We start from the raw sequence: 17343 nt of genomic DNA on the forward strand, positions 1-17343 counted from the left end.
AGGGGAATCATTGCCCTCGGAAGTGCTATAAACCCCATCAATTCAAACTGGGAACTCACTGTGAGCTACAGCAGAGAGCCTCCTCATTCCAACCCTTTTTATGAGCTTCCATTCTGCCTTAAAAAGCAGGAGACAGAGGTTGAAGTAGTTACCAAGACATGTTCAACCCTTAGTGTCATCCTGAATTTGTATCAATTATGATGCAACAAGCTCGAGACCCTAATTTTCCTAAAGTTAACCTTTGAATAGAACAGCTTCCATTATTTACTAAAGGAGAAAATCAGAATTTCAAATCCCTGAAATAAGGATCTTCAGCTGTGTTCTATTAGAGTAAAACAAAATATTCTCTTCAAATCTCATCATATCTAGTTTTCTTTGTCTTTTTCACTTCTCACTCTTTTACCTGGAGTTTCAATGCCAAACCAACCCACCCATTTATTAATACTGGTAGCTTCTCCCACAGAGTTGAAGATAAGCTGCCAGCAATTCTTAACTCTGGTCCCAATGGGCTGTCATCAAAGGCAACACTTGCATGCTAAAGAATATTTATTAACCTTTAACTTGAATTGACAAGCAATTCATTAACAAAAAGTCACCCACATAGATTTTTTACTAAATGTCTCTGAGTTTAATAAGTTATTTAAAAGAACAGCTCCACCTAGACTCCTCATTTTGCATACTGATTTACTCAGACTGCTGTTTTCCATTTCCCCCCTAATTCTCAGAGTTTTCATGATGAGAATCTGAGAGTAACAGTCCTAGTTACCTGTTGGGGTGGTCACCATGCATTCTTTGTATGGCAGCTGATTCAATCCCTCTTCCACAACAAGTCTGATCTACAGAGTTAAAAGAAGAGTAAGTTGAGAACCTGCTAGGTCTACTGTTAGCTGTTAGCTTCAGGAGCTGAACACTAGGCACAACAGGCAAGGGTTTAGATTATGGAGGTAGGAAGGGGGCACCTATCATAGGTTAGATGCAGAAATAGACCCAAATGTTTGGCTGCTTGCTGCTAGGTATCCAACCTTGGGAAGGCACATGATTGCCACCAAAAGGCTCAAGTATGCCTTCTGATTCTCATTCAGTTAGTCCAGCCGATATTATTATGAGAGATGCAAAACTACAAGTGACAAGAGTCATCCTTGGAGAGAGAGCATGAGGTGGGGGAGGGGCAGGTGGAGAGGGAGTCTCAAGCAGACTTCCCACTGAGCGCAGAGCCTAACCTGGGACTCAATCTCACAACCCTGAGATCATGACCTGAACCGAAATCAAGAGTTGGATGCTTAATGGACTGAGCCACCCAGGCACCCCTCCTAATAACACTATTCTAAAGAGTCTTACCTCCTGCCTATCTCCTGCATCTCTAGGACAGAAATTAATGTGTCCAGGCCTTATAAGAGAACATAAAACCAGAAGGGTGACTAAATATAAAGAACTCAAGATCTGAGTGCCAGGGAAGCCAATCCTGATATATCCATGATAGAATTAATGTCAACTATAATGGAACCCTTGTGCTAGAACAGTGAACTAGAAATCCTCAACACCAGAAACCTAAATAGCTCCAGTCCCAACCACAACCATGAAAGACCCTCTGCATACATCCCCAATATCAGAACCTTCAGAGTCAACTGCAGAGAAGAGAGAGGTCCAAATTGCCATCCCCTCATGTGAATTATGCCACAGCTCCTTATTGTCTTATTTGGTCAAGATATAAGCAGGTAAGCATTTTACAATAACCATGAACTTAACTCCTACCTTCTATAGACAGAAGGCAAAGAAAGCAAAAGGAAGAGGAACCATTTTCTACTAATGAACACCAAGACTTCTGTTTTCTCCATGACAGCCAATGACACAAGTTCCTTCCTCCTTGAACCTATTCCTTTGGTTTGATAAAAGCATAAAGACCGAATGACCTATCACTCCAGGAGGGTCAATTACATTGACCTTAATGCAAGCCAAGGTATATTACTGCCCCTGGAAGCTCAAATGATTATAAATTAAGTGGCCTCTGAACCAGGAATACTTAAATCCAAAAGCATAAGAGGAGCTGCCTGTACTTGGGAATTAAGATTTTACCCATGGAAAATCTAGTTTCATGCCTTTTCCCCCATCACACTCCCTTTAATAATTATTGTCTATTCTCTGATTACACCTGTGAAGTTAATAAGCCACTTTTCTTTCTTTCCCAAACTAAAAACTGACAACAGCATTTAGAATGTAAACTCCATGAGATCAGGAACAATGTCCATATTCTTTGCGGCTGTTATCTCCTCCCCCTGCAACACAGCCTAGCCCAATGCCTAACTCAAGTTCAGTAAATGTTTTGTAAATAGATAAATACTAATAACCACAGCAGAAAATGTGTCAACCTTATTCCAAGCACTGAGCACACAAGAAGGAAATGCAATGTTTTACCTGAAAACAACTCAATTCGGCCTGAGATCCTCTCAGATCACACTAGCTAAACTGAATTGGGCTCATCAGAAAGGATGAATACTGACCATTTACATCGACGTGGATGGAACTGGAGGGTATTATGCTGGGTGAAATAAGTCAATTAGAGAAAGACAATTATCATATGGTCTCACTTATGTGTGGAATATAAGAAATAGTGAAAGGGGCCATGGAGGAAGGGGGCAGGAAATGAGTGGGGAAAAATTAGAGAGGAAGCAAACCAGGAGAGACTCCTGACTGGAAAACAAAGGGTTGCAGAAGGGGAGGTGTGGGGGGACGGGGTGACTGGGTGACAGGCACCAAGCAAGGCACTTGATGGGATGAGCACTGGGTATTATATGCAACTGATGAATTACTGAGCTTTACACCTGAAACTCATGATGTACTTACTATATGTTGGCTAATTGAATTTAAATTAAAAAATAAATTTTAAAAAAAGGTTTCCTTCACAAATCTAAAAAATAAATAAGCAAATTGAATTGGGCTTGACCAGTCCTTAACAGGAAGCCCCTGAGGAAAGTATACACAGTCCAACTTAGTATTTCACATGTGAGGATAATACAGAAAAGGCAAAATAAATAACCTCCCATGAAAACTACAAGAAGGATATTAGTTTTTCTGTATTAAATGTATACCACAAGGGTAACTTCTAGGTCTCCTTATATCTTTGATTTTCTTTTGACGTACTTCACTTCACTGCCCTAAGATGAGGTCTTTAAGGGTTGCCGAGATCCACTTGAGAGGTAGAAGTACCTCAGAATTATAGAGAATGAATTCATGGGCAATGCTTTGAGGTTAAATGGATTGAGGCACAGCCTTAATGAAAGAGCAGAAACAACACTTCAGAAGTTTACCAGGATGACGATTACTTGGCACAATCTCTCTCATGCCCAGAATTCCCTAAAAAAAAAGTCAGTTGGCCTACTATGATTATATCACTAAGAACAATAAAACAAAAAAGGAAAGACTCCACCTACCAAACGATCCGCAGAAAACATGAAGTCCCCTCTACTGGCTGTCCTAGAAAGAAAGTAGTATAAATTTTAGTCCATATTAGAGCTTTAAGGTAAAATATTACTTAATACATATAGTAACAATGCTATTAAGAGCTATTACAGGGACACCTGGGTGGCTCAGTGGTTGAGCATCTGCCTTTGGCTCAGGGCATGATCCCAGGATTCTGGGTTCGAGTCTCACATCAGGCTCCCCTTGGGGAGCCTGCTTCTCCCTCTATCTATGTCTCTGCCTCTTTCTCTGTATCTCTCATGAATAAATAAATAAAATCTTTTTAAAAAAGAGCTATTACATACTAAAAGCCTAAAAGCTTATAAGTATAAACTATTACTGAGGCAAGATATTTTTCACTAGGATATAGGAACTTGAATGACTTGATAAATATTATTGAAAATGCTTACTCGATATCAACATTAGAGACAGGAATTGAAATGATTATCCCACTGAGCTGCCCAAATATATATTATTCCACAAGGAGATGAATGAAGCTTCCCCTGCAAGATGGCAGCAAGTCAACAGCTCAAGTTAAGAGAAAAACTTCTGCAGTATGAAAACCGGGTTCTTCCCAATCTCTCCATCCATTCACCTTGAACTAAAACCCACATTACCAAGGTAAGTAACCTATCTACTTTGTCTCTAATCCTTTTTGGAATGAGAATGATACAATACAAACAAATAAATCTTCCACTTTTGCCACTCTTTGCAAGAATACATAACCTGATTTCCAAGACCTCTTTCTCAAATTATTTGTTCCTTTTGCCTGTTTTTTCCTTTTTTTAAATTTTTTTTATTTTTTTATTTTTTTATTTTTTTGCCTTTTTTTTCCAATCAGATGCTTTATTCCTTAGACCATTTTGCCTTTTTCCTATACATTTCCTCTGGTCAACACTTTCATATCCTGAGGCGCCCAAGTAATAAATATCCAAGGTTGCACCTACCCACCTAACCAACCAAAAGGGAATGTTAAAAGGCTTACATTTTTTTTCTGTGTGTAAAAATCTAGTATTGTTCTATCCTCTTCTCCCACAGAAGTTAAATGATTTGACTGACAGACTGATTTACAGTTTATGTGCTTAAAAAATCCCTATCTGCCTATCCATAGCATACCTAAAATACTCCCCCAACACAGCATAGAAATGGCATATGTAAGCATATATAATCTCAGTATACCATTAATCACTACTCCTTTTTTTCCCCAAGCTGTATTTACTTTTTCTGACAGGAAAAAGCAATGAAATATCCTTGACACAAATGATATTTGGTTTCTTAGAGTAACCACAATTCTATCATAGTATAGATATTAACTCTCTAAGATATGAACCATGATTGAGCAATAGCAAAAATATAGGTCTGTATTCTTTATATATAAATATTCCCTGAACTCAGAAAACTATCCACATATACCTACACACACACGCACATGCACACACACACACACATTTTTTAAAAAGGCTGTACTTAAAGAACAAACTAATGGTTGCCAGAGGGGAGGGGGATAGGGGTATGGGAAAATTGTGTAAAAGCGAGTAGAAGATACAAGCTTCCACTTAGGGAATGAACAAGTCATGGGAACAAAAGGCACAGCATAAGGTATATAGTATATGATATTGTAATAGCACTGTATGGTGACAGATAGCAGCTACACTTGTGGTGAGCATAGCATAACATATAAACTTGTGGAATCACCTTGTTGTACACCTTTTACTAATATAACATTGTGTGTCAACTATACTCACATCAAATAAATTAAATAAATTAACTAATAAAGCAGACTCTTACCATGGTTTTCAAATAAAACTACACTTTTACGCTAGCACCTTTCATTTCTGGATTTAATCTTCACAAAGTACTTGTCAGGAAATAAAAGTTAGTGAACTACAAAAAATACTGAAGCCTACTTTCTGTTTGCTAGACCCATATAAACAAACAATGTAGCCAGCCAGAACAGTTTTTCAATAAGGAGGAAAAATCTGGATTTGCCTTATAAGAAATACTCAGTAAAATATCTTGGGAACACATCTGAAATATTTGTTTTTAATTTCTGAACAGTTACACATACATTTATTACACAGAAAAATCATATTAGGCTAAATGATCAGAGCTGTCCAAATCCATTATTTGGCTTTGAAATCAGGCATTTTAACACCTTTCATATTCTCCCCCAAGATATCAGCCTCAACTGCTAACTTTTCCATAATAATCACCTTCTCTACATTCCAAAAAAGTATACACTAGAGCTGTCATCTCTTGATAGCTATTTGACTTCCAATTAAAGCATTTACTGTTCTAAGTCATCCCACTACAAACAGTAATTACCACCCCATCTCCTGCTGTTCAAGACCCATACTGTATACTTTTAATCAATTTAGAAATTGAACTACAGCTAGAATACAATAAGTTGATTGCATTGAAAAAAAATCCACAGTGGTCTTCAATACTCACATCTAAACCCTTAACACTGTTATCACTAGAGTTTCACAAACAGTTATATACTTGTCAGATCAACAAGTTGCACATATTCTCTGAATCCCTACTTTATGCTCAATACTGCACCAAAGTGTTTGTTAATAAAGGAATTTCAACGTAAGCTCAGGTCTTATTCACTCCATACACTTTGTTTCAAATTGTAACTCTATTCACTTGTCTCAAAATCATTTTTTAAAAGATTTTATTAAAAAAAATTAAAAGATTTTATTTATTCATGAGAGATACACAGAGAGAGGCAGAGACACAGGCAGAGGGAGAAGCAGGCTTCCTGTGGGGAACCTGATGCAGGACTCAATCCCAGGACCCTGGGATCATGCCCTGAGCCAAAGGCAGACGCTCAACCACTGAGCCACCCAGGTACCCTTCAAAATCATTTTTTTTTAAATTCTCATACTAAAAACAAAGTTCTGAAAGTCATTTTAATCATCTTCTATCTAATAACAGTAAAAAAATCTAATGCAAAATTATCACAAAACAACAAAAACTGACACACATTTCTGGAATATTCTAAACTATAGCCAAATGATCAAATGTCAAATATTTAAACAGTGGTATTCAGACACTTTTAATTCAGAACACAGAAATCTAATTAGTGTTAAGCTGAGCATTTTTTTAATTGTACAACCTTCAAATAGGATTCACAGTGCAGACCTAATCATATCATCAAATATACTTTTCTTGACACTTCCCCCAACAAATGTGTCACACATCTGTAGAAACAAAATGAAAGCCAAAGGCAGCCATTTTAAAACGTTATCTTTACAATGAAACAACAAAAGAATGAGAATCATACAGGAAGTCAAATCCTTGTTTTAATGTGGACTTGGTAAATTTGATTCTTCCCTATTTAAGCCTGTCTATAAAGCACTTTAAAAATTCCACAGAGGCTTCAGCAATTGTGGAAAACATGCATGTCTCACAGCAAATGCAGACCAAGATGAAACTTCTTGAATCTCACTGAACTCTAATTATCATGCATGAGATATAGAACTATGACAGAGGAATGTTTTTATAATATTAAAAAATTAAAACTTCAAGTAGAGATCCTCTCCCCTATTCCTTCTAGTCCTTACTGCTACTACTACTAGAGGGAATGTATAGAGTGTTGGAAGATGTTCTCCCCTGGGACAATTACAACTTCAATTTCTATAACAGAAATTGCCATTTGATCACTCTCTGCTACTTCTCTCCATTCAAAATAAACTTGACAGCTCTCCCCCTTTTATTTACAAAGACCATTTTAACAACAACACACATACACTAAGTATACAAAGATTTATTTATAAAGCTTTTCTAAAAAGGTCTGAAAGTTACAGCAGGTACCTCACATATTACTCCCTTCTTTCTCACAGGTCACTATTTAGTAAAAGTTTCCTTGGTGCCAAGTATTAAGCACTTGTGCATTACCTGATCTACTCCTCATACAACCTTAAGAGGTAGATTCCATTACTACCACTTTAGTGATGAAAACAGTGAGGTTTATAAGAGGTGAAGGACTTCAAGGTACTTCCCATCCTGAAGCTCTTTGATTCCAAGGCCCTGAGGAAAGCCATTATTTATTTTGCTCTAATAAGACAATGTTTTCTAAAGGTGACCGTTTTTAAATGTATTTTAAAGATATTTCTCTCCCTGCAAACGAGACTGGCATGGACACTCAATGCAAACAATGAAATAGACTCCGGTGGGCAAATAAAACATTATTAAAATGCGCCTTTGGAAGAGAGAAAAGCTGCCATTATAACATGGCTTGTAAAAAAGTTAACACATACAAGAAGAATACACCCTTTCCAAAAATTATTAAATCAAAACCTCTGACCCATAACTTAAACAATTTAATTTAAATCAATTCCCAGGAGACGCCTGGATGGCTCAGTAGTTGACTGTCTGCCTTCGCCTCAGGTCTGCCTTCAGCTCAGGTCCTGATCCTGGGGTCCTGGGATTGAGTCCCACACTGGGCTCCCCACAGGGAGCCTGCTTCTCCTTCCTCTGCCTATGTCTCTGCCTCTCTCCGTGTGTCTCTCATGAATAAATAAATAAAATCTTTTTTAAAATCCATTATATAAATCAATCAATCAAATCCCAGTAGCATTGATTTAGGTGTCATTTTTTTTAAAAAGGCCTGAGGAGAGAGTTAAGATGGAACAGTAGTAGGGGAATCCTAGGCTTGCTTCCTCTCTAAATTAGACCCAGATAAATATCAAAACATTCCAAACATCTGATCAATTTGAGTGGTCAGAGAACAAATTGGAAAACTAGAGAAAAAAGAAGCCACAACGTGGAAGGTAGGAGGTGTGGAGACGTGATACACGGGGGAGGGGAGAAAAGAATCCTTGGGTTCTGTGGAGGGGAGGGAGCCTTAATCTCAGAGACAGAAAAGAGAGAGACAGAGAGAGAGAGATAGAGAGAGAAGGCAGCATGCAGAGAACTGCACCAGAGAGAGATTTGTCCAAGACCATTCACTGGGAAAACTACAGTGGCTGATTACTGCAAGTTTTTACAAGCATTGGAGCCGAAAGTATGAAGTATTAGAAGTACCTGCAACTGCTGGGAGAAGCCCCCCCACCAGACCCTGCACCTTGCAGGGGCATATCTAACAGGGCAAATCCACCTAAAAATCAATGCATCAAGCCATACCCCAGAAGACTAGCACAAATTCCTCACAGGCACCAAGTCAACTGATCACAGAGTGCTGCAAAACTTCAGCTATAGTGGAAATAGGATCTAACTTTTTTTTAGACCTCTTCTTAATATAGCCATTACTAACAGCAGCAGGAATATAATAGGCTTTCCTTACAATCACACACACAAAAAAACAGTGACCTAGACAAAATGACAAAGTGTAGGAATTCACTATAAAAGAAAGAATCAAAAGAAGTCAGAGCCACAAAGAAGTCAAACTCTCCCTCTTCGCTGATGACATGATACTCTACATAGAAAACCCAAAAGACTCCACCCCAAGATTGCTGGAACTCATACAGCAATTCGGCAGCGTGGCAGGATACAAAATCAATGCCCAGAAGTCAGTGGCATTTCTATACACTAACAATGAGACTGAAGAAAGAGAAATTAAGGAGTCAATCCCATTTGCAATTGCACCCAAAAGCATAAGATCCTAAGAATAAAACCTAACCAAAGAGGTAAAGGATCTATACCCTAAAAACTATAGAACACTTCTGAAAGAAATGGAGGAAGACACAAAGAGATGGAAAAATATTCCATGCTCATGGATTGGCAGAATTAATATTGTGAAAATGTCAATGTTACCCAGGGCAATTTACACGTTTAATGCGAACCCTATCAAAATACCATGGACTTTCTTCAGAGAGTTAGAACAAATTATTTTAAAATTTGTGTGGAATCAGAAAAGACCCCGAATAGCCAGGAGAATTTTAAAAAAGAAAACCATATCTGGGGGCATCACAATGCCAGATTTCAGGTTGTACTACAAAGCTGTGGTCATCAAGACAGTGTGGTAATGGGACAAAAATAGACACATACATCAATGGAACAGAATAGAGAATCCAGAAGTGGACCCTCAACTTTATGGTCAACTGATAATCGATAAAGGAGGAAAGACTATCCACTGGAAGAAAGACAGTCTCTTCAATAAATGGTGCTGGGAAAATTGGACATCCACATGCAGAAGAATGAAACTAGACCACTCTCTTTCACCATACACAAAGATAAACTCAAAATGGATGAAAGATCTAAATGTGAGACAAGCATCCATCAAAATCCTAGAGGAGACCACAGGCAACACCCTTTTTGAACTCGGCCACAGTAACTTCTTGCAAGATACATCCACGAAGGCAAAAGAAACAAAAGCAAAAATGAACTATTGGGACTTCATCAAGATAAGAAGCTTTTGCACAGCAAAGGATACAGTCAACAAAACTCAAAGACAACCTACAGAATGGGAGAAGATATTTGCAAATGACATATCAGATAAAGGGCTAGTTTCCAAGATCTATAAAGAACTTACTAAACTCAACACCAAAGAAACAAACAATCCAATCATGAAATGGGCAAAGGACATGAAGAGAAATCTCACAGAGCAAGACATAGACATGGCCAACATGCACATGAGAAAATGCTCTGCATCACTTGCCATCAGGGAAATACAAATCAAAACCACAATGAGATACCACCTCACAGCAGTGAAAATGGGGAAAATTAACAAAGCAGGAAACCACAAATGTTGGAGAGGATGCGGAGAAAAGGGAACCCTCTTACACTGTTGGTGGGAATGTGAACTGGTGCAGCCACTCTGGAAAACTGTGTGGAGGTTCCTCAAACAGTTAAAAAAAGACCTGCCCTACGACCCAGCAATTGCACTGCTGAGGATTTACCCCAAAGATGCAGATGCAATGAAACGCCGGGACACCTGCACCCCGATGTTTATAGCAGCAATGTCCACAATAGCCAAACTGTGGAAGGAGCCTCGGTGTCCATCGAAAGATGAATGGATGTGGTTTATGTATACAATGAAATATTACTCAGCCATTAGAAATGACAAATACCCACCATTTGCTTCAACGTGGATGGTACTAGAGGGTATTATGCTGAGTGAAATAAGTCAATCGGAGAAGGACATACATTATAAGGTCTCATTCATTTGGGGAATATAAATAATAGTGAAAGGGAATAGAAAGGAAGGGAGAAGAAATGAGTGGGAAATATCAGAAAGGGAGACAGAACATGAAGACTCCTAACTCTGGGAAACGAACTAGGGGTGGTGGAAGGGGAGGAGGGCAGGGGTGGGGGTGAATGGGTGACGGGCACTAAGGGGGGCACTTGACGGGATGGGCACTGGGTATTATTCTGTATGTTGGTAAATTTAACACCAATAAAAAATAAATTTATTACTAAAATAAAAAAAGTCAGAGCCATGGATTTAATCAATACATATACAAGTAAGACGTCTGAACCAGAATTTAAATCAACAATTACGCTGAAGCAAATGATGGGTATTCATCGATTCTAATGGCTCAGTAATATTCCATTGTATATATATACCACATCTTCTTTGTCCATTCATTTTTTGAAGGACATCAAACAAGGGCTAGTGGAAGGGGAGGTTGGCAGGAGGATGGGGTGACTGGATGACGGGCACTGAGGGGGGCACTTGATGGGATGAGCACTGGGTGTTATACTATATGTTGGCAAACTGAATTTAAATTTAAAAAACGTAAAAAAAATGCTATAACCATAAGAGTCCCTGAAGAAGAGAAAGAAAAAGGGGCAGGAAGTTTATTTGAACAAATTATAGCTGAGAAATATCCTAATCTAGGGGAGGAAACAGACATCACAATCTAAAAAGCACAGAGAACTCCCATTAAATTCAACAAAAGCTGACAATCACTAAGACATATCATAGCCAAATTCATAAAATATGCACAGACATGGAAAGAATCCTGAAAGCAGCAAAGGAAAAGAAGTCCTTAACCTACAAGGGAAGAAGGAACAGGTTGCCACAGATTTCTCCATAAACTCTTGGCTGACCAGAGGAAAGTGACATGCTATATTCAACATGCTGAATGGGAAAAACAGACAGCCAAGAATATATCACTATCATTAAGGGTTACCCGAGACTCGGGCACCTGGGTGGCTCAGTCCATTAATGGTCTGCCTTACTCCCAGGTCATAATCCTAGAGTCCTGGGATCAAGCCCTGAATCAGGCTCCCTGATCAGCTTCTCCCTCTCCTCCAGGCTCACGCTCTCTCACAATCTCTGCTGCTATCTCTGTCTTTCAAATAAATAACTAAAATATTTTTTAAAAAAGTTATAAGACCCTCATTTTAGACCTAAAGACACCTGAAGGGATGCCTGGGTGGCTCAGTGGTTGAGTGTCTGCGTTTGGCTCAGGTCGTGAACCTAGGGTCCAGGGACTGAGTCCCACAATAGGCTCCCTGCAGGGCCTGCTTCTCCCTCTGCCTATGTCTCTGTCTCTCTCTCTCTGTGTATCTCTCATGAATAAATAAATTAAATATTTTTTTAAAAAAACCTGCAGATTCAGGGGATGGAGAGCCATCTATCATGCTAATGGACATCAAGAGTCAGATTAGCCATACTTATTTCAGAAAAACTAGATTTTTAAACCAAAGACTATAATAATAGATGAAGGGTATTATATCATAATTAAGGGGTCTATCCATCAAGAAGATGTAACAATTGTAAATATTTATGCCCCCAAATTGGGAGCGCCCAAATATATAAATCAATTAATAACGTATGTAAAAAAAAACTCATTGATAATAATAAAATAATAGTAGAGGACTTTAATACCACACTTACAGCAATGCACAAACCATCCAAACAGAAAATCAACATGGGAACAATGGATTTGAATGAAACATTGGACTAGATATATTAACAGATATATTCAGAACACTTTACCCTAAAGGGCAGAATACACATTCTTTTCAAGTGCACATGGAACATTCTCCAAAATAGATCACATACTGGATCACAAAACAGCTCTCAACCAGTACAAAAAGATTGAGATCATACTATGACTGTTCTTTCCTTTTTTTAAAAAATTTTATTTATTTATTCATGAGAGACACAGAGAGAGAGTCAGAGACATAGGCAAAGGGAGAAACAGGCTCCCCATAGAGAGCCTAATATGGGTCTCGATCCCTGGACCCCAGGATCATGACCTAACCAAAGGCAGATGCTCAACCACTGAGCCACCCAGGTGCCCACCATGCATGTTTTCAAACCACAATGCTATGAAATAAGAAAAAATTTAGAAAGACAAATAAATGGAAGTTAAAGAACATTCAACACAAGAATGAATGGGTTAACTAGGAAATTAAAGGAGAAAAAAAAATACATGAAAGCAAATGAAAATGAAAACACAACAGTCCAAAACCTTTGGATACAGGCCTACCTCAAGAAGCAAGAAAAGTCTCAAAAAACAGAACCTACAGGAGTTAGAAAAGGAATAGCAAATAAAGCCTAAAGCCAGCAGAAGAAGGGAAACTACAAAGATTAGAACAGAAATAAATTATATAGAAACCAAAAAACTAGAACAGGTCAATGAAACTAAGAGCTGGCTCTTCAAAAGAAAAAAAGTGATAAAAAAAAAGAAGAAAGAAAAAAGTAATAAACATCTAGCCAGAGTTATCAAAAAGAAAAGAGAAAGAACTCAATAAATAAAATCATGAATGAAAGAGGAGAGATCACAACTAACATCATGAAATAGAAACAACTATAAGAGAATATTATGAAATAGTATATGCCAACAAATTGGTCAATCTGGAAGAAATAAACAAATTCCTAGAAACATACAAATGACCAAAACTGAAACAGAAAGAAATAGAAAATTTGAATGGACCTATACATAACGAGTAAAGAAAATAAATTAGTAATCAAAAATTTCCTAACAAACAGAAGTCCAGGGCCAGGTGGCTTGCTAAGAGAACTCTACCAGAAATGTAAAGAAGAGTTAATACCTATTCTTCTCAAACTGTTCCAAAAAGTAGAAATGGAAAGAAAATTTCTACACTTGTTCTACAAAGCCAGCATTACCTTGATTATAAAACCAGACAAAGACCCCACTAAAAAGGAGAATTACAGGCCAATATCCCTGATGAACATGGATGTAAAATATCTCAATAAAATATGAACAAATCAAGTGCATTAAAAGAATTATTCACCATGATCAACTAGGATTGATTTCTGGACTATTAGGGTGGTTCAATATTTGCAAATCAACCAGTGTGGTATATACCACATTAATAAAAGGATAAGAACCATATGATCCTCTCAATAGATGCAGAAAAAGCATTTGACAAAATAAACAGCATCCATTCTTGATTTTAAAAAAAACCCTCAACAAAGGAGGAATACAGGTAAAATATCTCAAAATAATAAAGATCATAAAGAAAAGACCCACAGCTAATATCCACAATGGGGAAAGACTGAGAACTTTTCCTCTATGGTCAGGAACAAGACAGGGATGTCCACACTCACCATTACTAATTAACATACTACTGGAAGTCTTAGCCTCCGCAGTCAGACAACAAAAAGAAATAAAAGGCATCAAAATCAGCAAAGAAGTCAAACTTTCACTATTTGTATACGACATGATACTCTGTAGAAAATACAAAAGATTCCACCAAAAAAAAAATTGCTACAACTAATACATAAATTCAACAAAGTTGTAAGATATAAAATCACTATAGAAATCTGTTCCATTTTGATACAAGAATAATGAAGCAGCAGTAAAAGAAAACAAGGAATCGATCCCCTTAACAATTGCACCAAAAACCATATCTAGGAATAAACCTAAGCAAAGAGATCAAAGATCTGTACTCGGAGAACTATAGAACACTTATGAAAGAAATTGAAGAGGACAGAAAGAAATGGAAAAGCATTCCATGCTCATGGATTGGAAGAACAAACATAATTAAAATGTCTATACTACTCAAAGAAACCTACACATTTAATGCAATCCACATCAAAATAACCACCAGCAGAATGTGTATTCAGTTGAGTTTATAGCAGCAATGGCCACGATAGCCAAACTGTGGAAGGAGCCTCGGTGTCCAACGAAAGATGAATGGATAAAGAAGATGTGGTTTATGTATACAATGGAATATTACTCAGCTATTAGAAATGACAAATACCCACCATTTGCTTCAACGTGGATGGAACTGGAGGGTATTATGCTGAGTGAAGTAAGCCAGTCGGAGAAGGACAAACATTATATGTTCTCATTCATTTGGGGAATATAAATAATAGTGAAAGGGAATATAAGGGAAGGGGGAAGAAATGTGTGGGAAATATCAGAAAGGGAGACAGAACGTAAAGACTGCTAACTCTGGGAAACGAACTAGGGGTGGTGGAAGGGGAGGAGGGCGGGGGGTGGGAGTGAATGGGTGACGGGCACTGGGGGTTATTCTGTATGTTAGTAAATTGAACACCAATAAAAAATAAATTAAAAAAAAAAGAAAAACAAAAAAAAACAAAATAACCACCAGCAGAATGCTTCCAAACTCATTCTATGAAGTAAGAATTACCTTGATCCCAAATCCAGACAAATCCCCACCATAAAGGAGAATTATGACCAATCTCCCTGATGAACATGGAAGCAAAAATTCTCACCAAAATACTAGCCAATAGGCTTCTACAGTACATTAAGAGGATTATTCACCACTACCAAGTGGGATTTATCCCTGGGCTGCAAGGATGGTTCAACATTTGTAAAACAATCAACGTGATAGATTATATAAATAAAAGAAAAGACGAGAACCATATGATCCTCTCAACAGATACAGAGAAAGCATTTGACAAAATACAGCATCCATTCCTGATTAAAACTCTTCAAAGTGAAGGAACAGAGGGAATATTTCTCAATATCATATAAGCTATTTATGAAAAGATAACAGTTAATATCATTTGGGGAAGAACTGTGAGCTTTTCCCCTAAGGTCAGGAACATGACAGGAATGCCCACTCTTACCACTGTTGTTCAACATAGTACTACAAGTCCTAGCCTCCAATTTCAATCAACAAAAAGAAATAAAAGGCATTCAAATTGGCAAAGAAGAAGTCAAACTCTCACCCATCCTGGATGACATCATACTGTATATAGAAACCCCAAAAGACTCCACCCCAAAATTGCTATAACTCATACAGCAATTCAGCACCAGGGCAGGATACAAAATCAATGCACAGAAACCAGTGGCATTTCTATACACTAACAATGAGACTGAAGAAAGTGAAATTAAGGAATCAATCCCATTTACAATTGCACCAAAAAGCATAAGGTAACTAGGAGTAAACCTAATCAAAGAGGTAAGTGATCTATGCTCTAAAACCACCGAACACTTATAAAAGAAATTGAGGAAGACACAAAGAGATGTAAAAACATTCCATGCTCATAGATTGGAAGAACAAATATTGTGAAAATGTCTATGCTACCCAGAGCAATCTACACATTTAATGCAATCCCTATCAAAATACCATGGACTTTCTTCAGAGAGTGAGATTTGTGTGGAATCAGAAAACACCCTGCATAGCCAGAGGAATGTTGAAAAAGAAAACCAAAGCTGGATGCATCACAATGCCTGACTTCAAGCTGTATTGCAAAGCTATGATCATTAAGACGGTATAGTACAGGTACAAAAAAAGACACATAGATCACTGTAACTGGGAGGAGGGGCAAGATGGCGGAAGAATAGTGTCTCCAAATCACCTGTCCCCACCAAATTACCAAGATAACCTTCAAATTATCCTGAAAATCTACGAATTCGGCCTGAGATTTAAAGAGAGAACAGCTGGAATGCTACAGTGAGAAGAGTTCACGCTTCTATCAAGGTAGGAAGATGGGGAAAAAAGAAATAAATAAAAAAGCATCCAGTGGGGGAGGGGCCCCCATGAGGATCCAGGCTAAGGCCAGGCAGCGAGAGACTCATTATATGTTCTCATTCACTTGGGGAATATATATATATATCTGTATGTTGGTAAATTGAACACCAATAAAAAATAAATTTATTTAAAAAAATATATGCCTATTTAAAAAAAAAAAAAGATCACTATAACCGAATAGAAAACCCAGAAATTGACCCTCAACTCTATGGTCAACTCATCTTCTACAAAGCAGGAAAGAATATCCAATGGAAAAAAGACAGTCTCTTCAGTAAATAGTGTTGGGAAAATTGGACAGCCACATGCAGAAGAATGAAACTGTACCGACCATTCTCTTACACCATATACAAAGATAAACTCAAAATGTTTCAAAAATCTAAATGTGAAACAAGAATCCATCAATATCTTACAGGAGAACACAGGCAACAACCTCTTTGACCTTGGCTCAGCATCTTCTTGCAAGATGCATCTATGAAGGCAAGGGAAACAAAAGCAAAAATGAATTATTGGGACTTCATCAAGATAAAAAGCTTCTGCACAGCAAAAGAAACAATCAACAAAACAAAGGCAGCCTATGGAATGGGAGAAGATAAGTGCAAATGACATACCAGATAAAGGGTTAGTATGCAAAATATATAAAGAGCTTATCAAACTGAACACCCAAGAAACAAACAATCCAGTTAAGAAATGGGCAGAAGACATGAATAGACATTTTTCCAAAGAAGACATTCAGATGGCCAACTGACACATGAAAAGATGTTCCACATCACTCATCATCAGGGAAATACAAATCAAAACCTTCATGAAATACCACCTCACACCTGTCAGAATGGATGAAATTAACAACACAGGATGACAGATTTTGTGAGTATGTCAAAAAAGGAGAACTCTCTTACACTGTTGGGAATGTAAACTGGTGCACCTACTCTGGAAAACAGTATGGAGGTTCCTCAAAAAGTTAAAAATAGAGCTACCCTATGACTCAGCAACAATCATACTCCTAGGTATTTACCC

At 37.7% G+C, this 17343-nt stretch overlaps 1 protein-coding gene across 3 annotated transcripts in view; it reads right to left on the reverse strand.

Annotated features, from left to right (window-relative positions):
* The window catches only part of UPRT (uracil phosphoribosyltransferase homolog), a 33544-nt gene that overhangs the window by 8946 nt on the left and 7255 nt on the right, over positions 1-17343 (reverse strand). For all 3 annotated transcript variants that reach the window (XM_077889291.1, XM_077889294.1, XM_077889292.1), the window contains 2 exons: positions 3429-3471; positions 767-836 (listed from right to left, as the gene is read on the reverse strand). In XM_077889291.1, the coding sequence (XP_077745417.1) occupies positions 767-836; positions 3429-3471 (113 nt within the window). The remainder of the gene's footprint in view (positions 1-766; positions 837-3428; positions 3472-17343) is intronic.

The sequence above is a fragment of the Canis aureus genome, chromosome X (assembly GCF_053574225.1).
Source record: "Canis aureus isolate CA01 chromosome X, VMU_Caureus_v.1.0, whole genome shotgun sequence".
Lineage (NCBI taxonomy): Eukaryota > Metazoa > Chordata > Mammalia > Carnivora > Canidae > Canis > Canis aureus.